Raw genomic sequence first — 10503 nt, 5'->3', positions numbered from 1 at the left:
TTATGTTTTGAATCATTTTAATGAGTTGATTTCAGAAATAATTTTTAAAAAATAAAAAAATTATTTTAATGTATTTTAATATAAAAAACACTTAAAAAAATAACCACAATCACATTTCTATGTATTGAAAATGCTTTGCAACCTCGTTAAAACAGCATCATCTGCTTACTTTCGTTGACATAAGCATACGATGCTATATAGCATATGCTTGTAATTAAAAAAATAATCAACTCGAAACATGAAATATGTGCTGGCTACTATCCTGATACAAATGTCATCTTTCATGCTTCTTGGGAGCTTAAAAGTTAACTACTCATTTTTGCCTCATACACAATAGACATGGCAATTCAAAGAAATGCCTAAAAAGGCGTGATGGCAGAAGAACAATTCAGGAGAAGGCCGGTGAATATGGAAGAAGAGGTTCGCTTTTTCGTGCAATCCTCAGCCGCTTGACGCTTTCTACAAACTCCCTGTCAAGATTTTTAAGAAAGAGGGACTCGCTAAACAAATGTGTCCTGTATAAGGTAGAGAAAAAACATGCATAGACAACAGTGGATTAAGAACTTACTTCCAAGGAACATCACCAACGGTCCTCCAATTCTCCTCTCTGTCCTTGTAGAACAGGCAGAATTCAGACCCTGCTTGGAACAGCCTTAACCCAGATGCAGATTGTCTTCCTGGAACAACGAAGCTTAATCATGTTATCTTTGATTCTGACAGAGAGGGGGAGAGAATGGGTTCGAACGTGTTTTTTGGTACCTACCAAACATGTCTTCGAGCTGAAGTGCGAGGCTTGAGTAACCACCATGATCTAGTATGCATATTTTCCGGCCAACAATCACCCCGTCCATGTTTACCTTCACATAAGCCCACCTGTCTCTGCTCTGAACTCCCTCTGCCTCCTCGTCACAATCTTGTGGGGTAAATCTATTGTAGCTTGAAGTGGAGTGTTTTAGAGGTGAGTTTGCCTGAGGCCAGTCCATCAGGTCACCATATCCCTCCAGGCCTACCACTGATATATGTACAAGAAACTCCAGTTAGAAAATTCAGATTGTAGTTATCAAAAACAGCAGAAAAAGTGTTCTGCTTTTCTAGGCTCAAGCTTCAATTAAAATGAAATTCATTTAGATAAGCAGAGGCGTTCTACATCATCCCAATTTATAATTGACAAACTACAACAGTTGCTAGTCAGATCTTATCACTATTAAGTGGAGGCATAACTATCCAGAATCATTTAGTACTACTGATTCTATCAAAAAGGTTGTCCATAGTAATGAATAGCTCTTTCTGCGATAAAACAATTTTCGTGTACACAGCAAGATTTGTGCTAGCGCTGAATTTTCATCAATTCCATGGTGTTTCGTCGATTATTTCATGATTTTGTCAACATCCTTTCTCCACAAATGCTACTTGTAAAGCAAAGCATGTCGCTGTCACGTTAACTTCATGAAAGAGTTCTTTTACCTGATGACTGCTGCAAAAGTTAAACAAAAATTAAAGAAAGGAACAAGGGGCATACGATGTCCAGATGGATGATAAGCCTCAGGCTGCAAAGTTCTGAGACTGAGACCCAGATCAATAATACCATCGTCTTCCCTGGGCTGATAGTAAGTGGAGTGAAGAGCTGGAGGGTTTAGAAGGAAGCCTGATGCATTAGAATCCATCGGATTAATATTGCAGGATTGATGAGTGGAATGAATGCTGGTGGTCAAAAATTAAAATTGTGTTGATTTGCACCAGGTAGGAGAACCCATTTATACATTGAATTCTGCAATAACAATTGAAAGTGGAACCGGGCTGCAGCCAAGTAGACAAGCAAGTTTTCTCCCATTATTAATCATTGAGTGGTGCTTATCTTCTTGTGTTCCTCTGATACTACCAACATGCAAGTACACAAGGAAGTTGCTAAAAAACAGAGAAACAAGGGATGGCCTAAGTGATTGTAGCAAAAGTTGGTTCGGATTCTGCAACCCGACATTACAACAAGGGTTCCCCTTTTCAGGTTGGAAATCCAACGGCGACCAACCAGTCAGTGAATGCTCAGGATTGAACTGCTGGGTCCAACACACAAATATGAAATTATGTAGTGTGTTTCTTTCTCTTATATTTATTACAACTTTCTTTAAAAACTGGAAAATGGACTCTTAATAAGCAATATTTTGAGTTTTCGACAGCAAACAATGCCTCTGTGCACATTGTTCCAGGAGTGGTGGCTGCAATAATGGAAATCGGCACTTCATTATTTTTCCCGTGCCTGTATGGAAAGAAAAGCAGTGTCTCGTGTTCCGGGAAAAAACAATCCTGTAGAGATGTAGTTTTGGCTTGAGTTTCCGTTCTTGCTTTTAATTTTTTTTAGTTGGGCAGTCTCTCTCAGATGACAGAACAACTACTCTCTGGTGGGGACAGCGATCTCATCGTCACCCCCGATCCCACTCTGCCTTGCCCTTGCTGGACATCGCTGTGTGGACGAAACCTGCTTGCCAGCATAGGATTCTTCTTAACTAGACTGGAGAAAAGGAATTGTCGTTGAATTAGACGGATCCCATAACCACTTTGTTCTTTGGAATACAAAGGATCTTGATTATTAATTCCTCTTCCAATTAGCAAAATCTGAGGTCTGATTCCTACTCAGTACTGTAAACGAGCCATGTTTAAGTTGACGAGAAGGATGCTCAGGGTTCCTAAATCAGGAATCTGAATACGCTAGTCTTGTTGGGTATCCAACTTTTTGGTCAAACCACAATTAGTCTTGGAACCAAAAAAAAAAGAAAGATATTCACCTGAATATAGAAATTAGTTCCAATGCTAAGTGGTCCGACAACAATTATGATGGTTGTTAAATTATTTATTTTTACGCAATATAAAAAATAATAATGTAAACTTGAATTATAAAAATTAAATTGTAAATTTTTTCAATTAATTATATATTAACAACTCTTAAGTAGGAAACAACAATATAATACAATTAAAACAAAAGTAAAATAAACAATATAAAAATTCAAACACTTTAAAATATATAATTTAAATAAAAATTCATATATAATTTAAATAATTTAAAATTTTCACTGAATAAAAATTAGCAATCCTAAAAGAAATCCATGTACTTTCAACGTAAGTTCTTCTTATTTAGAAGCAGGTACAGATGTTGTTGATCTTGGTGATCAAGCGAAGGATTTGGAAGAGCACCTAATCTGCACGAACGAAAACATTCAAGCTGCTACTCATGAAATTTTTATAATCTCGTAAACTCGGATGCAAAATCATGAATTTAATCGAGTTTACCTATATTATACAAATCAAATCTGATTTTACTTAGATTTTAATTTTTTAATTTAAATTTACATAATAAAGACATGTTAACTCAATTATATGAATCAACTCATAATTCTAATGATAATAATATTTACCATCGAACAGAAAAGAACATTTAGAATTGATATCCATTTTATTTATTTTTTGCTTTCAATCAAATCCTTGGATAATTTTTTCTTTCAATTCCATTCATAGGTTAATATAATTATCCTAGAAGTCAAGTGATTGTCGGTATATACATGCGTAAATTAACACAAAAACGAAGAAATGAAATAAAATGCTTTGTTCTTTTTCCTCTGAGATTTAATTTCTTAAAACAAAACGATAATGTTATTTCAAATTCAAATATTTTATAAGGACCCGCAAGGCACAATTTTCACACACTTGTGTGTGTAAGACAAGGAAAAATTTCAGCTCACACAAGTGAAAAGAAACCAGCCACGAAGAAATGAAATAAAATGCGCTGTTCTTTTTAATTAATCTGGCATTTAATTTCTTTGAACAAAATATGTTTCTGATGATGTGTTCAAAAATCTATAAATCATATGTAGAACCCTAGAAAATTAACACGAGAACTTGATTTGAAAAAAGAAAAAACAGATATTGAGAATTACTCTTGAACCAGGATTTGAGCAGATCATTCTTAAGTTCCATAAAAGTTGACTGGTAAAAGACTATTATAAAGAAATCAATCAGCTTGCAATTCATTTCTGGAACATGATATGCATCATTTCTGAAACATGATATGCATATTTAATATTACAGTTATTATTGTAGTAGTTGTTTTTTAAATTGTTTTTTATTTAGAAATATATTAAAATAAAATTTTTTATTTTTTTATTTTATTTTTAATATCAAGATTTAAAATTATAAAAAAAAAAATTTGAAATAAAATAATAATTTTTTTTTTTAAAAAAAAAAACATTTAAACGCAAAATCCAACTGAATAGCTTCCAAGCATTGAGATTGAGGCCCTCTTTATTTGCCTGAAACACGTTTCAATTTTCCAATATTCGAAAAAAATTGAAAAAAAAAAAGCGAAAATAAAACAAAATTATATCGGTTTTGTTACAGGACAAGGAGGAAACGAAAGAAATGCATGTCTGATGTCTCGGTAAATAATAAGATATCTCGTCATCCCACCTGAACTTGATCTACAAGAATTCTTTTTCATTATATCATTTCACCATGAACTACACGAAATTGAATGAATGGAGAAAAATGAGCATACTTTTAACCGAATCTTTCCTGACCTTAATTTTCCTATTATAAAACAGGATCAAAAGTCGTATAAACTTCATTTCTTCCCTGTGTTTAACTTCCAACCAACACGGCAATCTTCGCCGCCGGAAAGCTTCACCAAAGATATGAACGTGTGCCTGGCATTTGACTTAAAGCTGGACAGTGTTTAAATCCAAGAGGGGTATTTCAAGCCTGTAGGAAAATAGTGTCTGCTGCTACTGCAACGAATACCATAGGTAATGAAGTTTCATTTGCTGGAGACTCATGTCAGGTCATATCGGCTAAGAAATTCAACTATGCAAGGATAAACTTGCTCCACTGCCTGTGAGGATTAAAAGGCATATTACAACACAAAGCACTGAAAAGAAACTATCAAACAAGATGTTACGCATTGCTGCAGTTATGAACCACTTACCAGTCTCCCCCCCACCAAATCATAATGTGCATAATGAGGACCTCCAGGTTCTCCAAACACTTTGTAGGTGGCCAAATGCTCAGGGATGAGCTTAACAGTTTCTAATGCATTCAAATCATTATGAGAAAGAAGCAAACGATTGGCATGTATGGAAGACATCTAAGCAAGTTACTGTAGTTCACACACCTTCAACAGCTTCTGGTGGGCATATCAGATCTCTGTCTCCTGCTATGGCTAATACAGGTACTTTGCTCTTATGCAGATGATCCTGGTAGAAAAATTTACCACTCCTGTCACACAACCCACCATTTCGAAAAGCTGTTGTAAGCTGTAGAATAAGTTTTGCGGGTATGGTACCTGCCAGTAAAAATCAAAACATATATTTACAAAATAGTACAATAGTGATGATAAAAGGAGGGAAACTGACTTAAGATGATCAAATAACAGTTTCAGATTAACAATGGAAAGTCATCCATCCCATTCTCAAGTGTGTATGGGGGTGGGGTGAGGGTGGCGAACAAAGTCTGTACAAATCAAGTTATTAAACCACCGGCAGTAACCGCATGCCAGTGCTTGTGAGACAAGCTTAAAATTATAGCCTGTATGGAGACAGATATTGTATTGACGATCAAATGCATTTGAATAATGGAAAAAAGATATGGAAAGAGAAAAGATGGGTGTGTTAAGTCAACAATCGTTCATTGTCAAAATTGTTTCTTCAATAACAATCCCTTAGATTCATCAATACCAGTTTTCCCTTTTACCCCCCCCCCCCTCCTTGGAAAAGCATAGCTCCCAGGTCAACTGCATTAAATTGATACTTCTTTTTCCCTCGAAATCATTTTGAGGCAGGTCAATGGTGTCTTGAACAACATCCCACTCTTCATAGGGCCATGTGTGTTGTGATTATGTTTTAAACACGGTTCATGAGATTTTCCTCGTAAAAACAATATTGCTAAACTTTCCTCTTTCCTTAGAATCCCTGCCCGGTCTCATTACTTAATAGACGGATGTTTTCACTGTTGAACAGATCCCTTCAACTAACCCACTCATTTTCCCATAGTTCTATACTCATCAGTCAACATCAATACCGGGACCTTCTCCATTCATATCTGGGCCTGAGAACAGTTGTGTAATTATGGGACATTTCAACATGGCATGAATGAGTCAGGATTGCATCTATGTCCTGTATGCATAAAATATAAATTTGATTTTCCTGAGTCCATATCCCTAATACACTTTTACACTCTCATTTTCATCAATGTATAGCGCCAGTGGAAATATTTATTGATTTCCAACAATTCCATACTAAATCAGTGGTTACTGTTCTCTCTGTCCTCAGTCCATCACAATAAAGAGAATTTGTCATCACCTTACATGACAGAAAAAAGCAGGCTCGAATCCCCATTGATTTAACAGTCTAAACAGAGAAAATATGTTCACACACAGAAAGAGACTAAACTGAAATAGAAAAAAACAGTAACATTTTTGCTCGATAGGAAAACTGTACTCACAAAAGTTGTTCAAGACAAGCTTTTCCAGCAACTCTGGATGCATCATGTCCTGTGCTGATATCAAATCATTAAGCCAAGACAAGACATAAGGAGGGCGGGTTGAAAGAGGATATGCTGCTGACAGCATTGCTCCCAAAGGAACAACAGGTACATTAAGAGCTTGAGCAGGGTCTGCCTATTTTTCAATAGTCTCATTATTAGTATCATAAACAAGGGTATTCCTCACAAGAATTCAAAAGTAGACAGCTACATCTGACCTAGATAAGCAAAAAGATGATGTGCAGAATTTGTTTTCAACTTACAAGGGGCAAAAGCAATTTGAGTCTCGAATTTGAAGGTGTGTAGTTAAGTGATGAAGCTAGAGTACCAATAGCAGCCAATCCAGAGTCTCTTCCTTCATAACCTTGAATATGATAAACAAGAAATGAATATTATTTGTAAAATTATCACACATTTATTTCTTTTTGTATTCAAATCAGAAAATAAAAGAAAAAAGAAACCAGGAGATGGAAAGAAGACATTGTTTCAATTTTATTCCAAGGTTAGTAAATCTTGCAATAAAGGCTAACCATGTTTTCAACAGATAAACTAATTTAGTACATGTTTAATAGACGCAATCATTATTCAATGAAAGCATGGGAAACATTAAATACATATTTTTGAACAAGTGTGGTTTCAGACACTATCTAACTCTACCATTCTGCAGACTACGGCCTCGTCTAACAAATGCAGCTAGTCATGGGCAGAACATTCTAAAGTATACATATTAAACATGCAGTGTCAGTAGTTTCACCTTCACATCAACTCCAGAGTTCAAAATACAGGAAAGAGCTGCATTGAATTCTTTAATTAATCTTATTCTTAAACGGACCCAACATGAGCCTTAAAGTACAGGAAAAAAATTAATTTGCAAATATCACTACCATGCTGCAAGTATCCATAAAGCCATCATGTTCAAATGTAGCATGTAATGGTGTAAATCAGTTAAACTCAGAAAGCAATCGGGTATTTGCAAGTGCTGTGTGAAGAATCCAGAGGTTGTCATGAGACATTCGCAAGGTTTTTTTCTCTTTTCTCTTTTTCTTGCATTGTAATATTTCTTTGGTGACTTAATGCAGCTAAAGCTGGCGACAAACAGACTTAGGCTTCATAAAAGTCAATGATCATCTCCACACAAGCTAGCAGTCAATTGTTAAAGATTTAGAAACAAGATAAAATGTCTACTAGAAAAGGAAAAGACACTCAAAATATAGATCATAAGAAATAAAAGATAATGCTACAGACAGAGGAATGCACCATCTCTACAATATTCTGATCCATTTGATCTGCTACCTCCAGGATGGAAGATTTTAGGAGACACTTGAGAAAGCTTCATGTTTTTTCATCTTAAAATTCTTACTACTACATCCAGTTGGGAAGTTACAAAGAACTTGGATACTCGAAGATGATCACCTGTCCCACTGAACTTAGTCTTGCTTTCATTTAAAACTTGGACTGGCCTATTATTTGGGTTATAGGTACTCCTTGTACTTCTCTAATTCCTTGGATACGAGAGAGAATCTCAGGCCCTTCACCAGAAATACTCAATCATGGTTTAAACTTCAAACAAAGATTCTAGCCAGAAGTCTGGTCCAGATTTTTTAACATTTGTAAATGCTAGATGCACATTTGAGGCTTTAGAAAAAAAATTTATTGATTGGAAGATATAAAAACTTATAAACTTAATTGTGAAGGGAAAATGACTAAACCCAGAGTCCAACATATTATGGGACTTACATGAGCAACTATAACGAATATTTTAATGTGTTGGAAAAGCAAGTCTACTAAACCCAGTAACACGGAAACATGCGTACTATGTCCCTTATAAGCAGAAGATTTTACAGTTACATGACACGCAGTGAGTGATGGTATCTTACTGCATCGTGACAGCATTGCATAGAGCAAGATACCTCCCATGGAGTGTCCAATAGCAAGCAATTTACCATCCTTTGGCTTGGTTTGGGCCCTTATATACTCCATCTACAAAGATAAAGGTAAAGCTTATTAAAGCAAGAGGAATCACCAAGAATTGTTTATAACCAAATTTCAATGATCATGGTAAAAACAATTATAATCAAAAGGCTAACTGCAAAGACAGAATGGTGCATAGAGTCTCAGCAAGATAAAATGTCACCTCACCGCAGCAGGAACATCCTCTTCTAGGTAATTATCGAAGTCCCAGTCATACTTCACAATCAAGTCAAGTTGTTTCTGGAAATCTTCTATGGTTGATGAAAGACGCTCTTGCAAGTCAAACAACTGCGGAGAAACAGATTTTTGACCTTCCTCGATAACATTAACCAGCCCTTGACTCAGATCCCTGAATTGACCAGCAATAGCTGAGTTTTGTCTTGCTTCTAACAAGCTCAAAAGCTTTCCCCTTATCTCGGTCATGCGTTCAGATAATTGAGAATCTTCTAAGATTTTTGCTATCTGATCGACTAGCTTTGCAAACATAATCTTCGATTGACTTTCACTGAGAAAGCCAGAGAGTCTCTCAGACAAACGCATGAAGACTTCTGTCAACTTTGTCACTAGTTTTGATTCATCCCACACAGTTACAATACCTGCCAGATGTGGGTCCTCTTCAACAAAAGAAACCCTAGAATCTGACACGGGACTGGGAACCTTACTTGGCTGCTGGTCTGCAGACAAAGATCCATTTGCCATACTCTTAGTTACAGCCTCCATCTGCTCAGAGACTTCATGGGCAGCCTGCTGAACAGCTTTGGGAGTTGATCCCTGTACGCTCAAACCAGCACCCCGAACCTCAAGAATCCACGTCTCAAATCCCTGGCCAGACATGTACCGTGCAAAGGAAGACTGCAACCATGAAACGAACGCAAGAGGATAAAGTGTTGCACGGTCGGAAAATACAAAACATGCAAACGAGTAGAATTAATTTTAAGATCCCCCCCCCCCATAAAGAAGAACAGAACAAAATAATAATTCAGCGTTTGTTGGAACAGCTAACCCCTGAAATTTAAATCAAGCTCAGAAGGTAAAACCTGATTCACTGTGTCAAGCGATTTGAAGCAGTTAGAATTTGAATAGGAGATATTCGGAAAGGTCAATCGTAACTAGAAACGTCCCAACATTTTTTGGATAAATTTCGCATTGAAAGCAGCATATACTACAGTCAAAAGTATGCTGTTCCGTGCTTTACTAGATAATGTTTTGCATAAAAAAATTAACTACTGCAATTAAATCACATGTATCTTGCTTGAAATGGAATTAAACATGACATGCAAAGAAGAGTGTTACCCCAGGTGAGAGATCGTAACCAATGGCATTAGTCCCGAGTCCAGACAATAGCAATAGCGGATGATTCCTTGGAGGCGCCTGTAATCAAATAAAAAAATGATTCAAAAAGGGAGAAGATTGTAAACGAACTAGAGCATGAAATGTAGACTAAGTAGGACCGACCTGAGGAGAAGGATGGTAGCGCCAGAGAGCGGGACGCCAGTCGGAGTTGGAGACGGAGACATAGTGGAGCTCATCGGCAGTACAAATCGGAGGCTTCTCTGGAACCTTGACTACAGGTTCAGTTGACTCGGAGGAGAACGCTCTCGCTCGGAACGACGTGGGAGTCGAAATCCTACGGTACGATGATAGTAGTGGTCGTGGAGAAAAAGACCTCCGCGCAGAGGAAGCGATGGCGCGAGAGAGGATGGGATTGGGATTGATGAAGATGAGATTGGCTACGTGTAGGGCGGAACGAATATCTGATTGGATTGTTGTTGCCATTTTCTTTTTCTTCTGTATCTTGTTTCGTGTTTCTCCAATGTCTTTTGATTTTTAATTAGAAAAGTTGTTGGAATTGGTTGTGTTTTTATGGCCGGTCTCGGATGTTGACTTGCTTCGCTTTTGCTTTTGGTAGATTTTAATTGCGGTGTTAATTGTTTTTTAAAAAAAATTATTTAAAAATATATTAAAATATATATATATATATATATATATATATATATATTAACCTATAAT

At 36.4% G+C, this 10503-nt stretch overlaps 2 protein-coding genes across 4 annotated transcripts; both read right to left on the bottom strand.

Annotated features, from left to right (window-relative positions):
* Window positions 1-140: 140 nt before the first annotated feature.
* LOC118057904 (auxin-responsive protein IAA32) lies at window positions 141-2516 on the bottom strand. Its single transcript, XM_035070642.2, has 4 exons — window positions 1520-2516; window positions 764-1012; window positions 569-677; window positions 141-470 (listed from the first exon to the last, which is right to left on the bottom strand). Exons 1-4 carry the CDS (start codon window positions 1662-1664, stop codon window positions 389-391), a joined length of 585 nt encoding a protein of 194 aa, XP_034926533.1. The 5' UTR covers window positions 1665-2516; the 3' UTR covers window positions 141-388.
* A 1823-nt stretch (window positions 2517-4339) lies between these two features.
* LOC118057903 (uncharacterized) lies at window positions 4340-10347 on the bottom strand. 3 transcript variants are annotated; one of them, XM_035070640.2, is made up of 9 exons: window positions 9949-10345; window positions 9787-9864; window positions 8662-9345; window positions 8433-8502; window positions 6786-6886; window positions 6484-6658; window positions 5156-5326; window positions 4970-5070; window positions 4340-4876 (listed from the first exon to the last, which is right to left on the bottom strand). In XM_035070640.2, exons 1-9 carry the CDS (start codon window positions 10267-10269, stop codon window positions 4817-4819), a joined length of 1761 nt encoding a protein of 586 aa, XP_034926531.1. In that variant the 5' UTR covers window positions 10270-10345; the 3' UTR covers window positions 4340-4816. The 3 variants fall into 3 exon arrangements, with proteins under 3 accessions (XP_034926531.1, XP_034926532.1, XP_034926530.1); XM_035070639.2 differs by having other exon boundaries at window positions 4398-4876; window positions 8400-8502; window positions 9949-10344; XM_035070641.2 differs by lacking the exon at window positions 4970-5070 and having other exon boundaries at window positions 8400-8502; window positions 9949-10347.
* Window positions 10348-10503: the final 156 nt, after the last annotated feature.

The sequence above is a fragment of the Populus alba genome, chromosome 10 (assembly GCF_005239225.2).
Source record: "Populus alba chromosome 10, ASM523922v2, whole genome shotgun sequence".
NCBI classification, from domain to species: domain Eukaryota; kingdom Viridiplantae; phylum Streptophyta; class Magnoliopsida; order Malpighiales; family Salicaceae; genus Populus; species Populus alba.
The sequence above is the reverse complement of the archived record's forward strand: the minus strand, read 5'-3'. Positions and strand labels throughout refer to the sequence as shown.

Excerpts from the sequence above, each read along its gene's own strand:
- LOC118057903 (XM_035070639.2), bottom strand. The coding sequence starts at position 10,269 with ATGGCAACAACAATCCAATCAGATATTCGTTCCGCCCTACACGTAGCC. Across the intron at positions 6,659-6,785 it reads TCAAATTGCTTTTGCCCCTT|GCAGACCCTGCTCAAGCTCT; the intron begins GTAAGTTGAAAA and ends ATTGAAAAATAG. Across the intron at positions 4,877-4,969 it reads ATTTGGTGGGGGGGAGACTG|GCAGTGGAGCAAGTTTATCC; the intron begins GTAAGTGGTTCA and ends TAATCCTCACAG.
- LOC118057904 (XM_035070642.2), bottom strand. The coding sequence starts at position 1,664 with ATGGATTCTAATGCATCAGGCTTCCTTCTAAACCCTCCAGCTCTTCAC. Across the intron at positions 1,013-1,519 it reads TTATCATCCATCTGGACATC|TGGTAGGCCTGGAGGGATAT; the intron begins GTATGCCCCTTG and ends TACATATATCAG. Across the intron at positions 471-568 it reads GTTGGTGATGTTCCTTGGAA|GGAGTTTGTAGAAAGCGTCA; the intron begins GTAAGTTCTTAA and ends AAATCTTGACAG.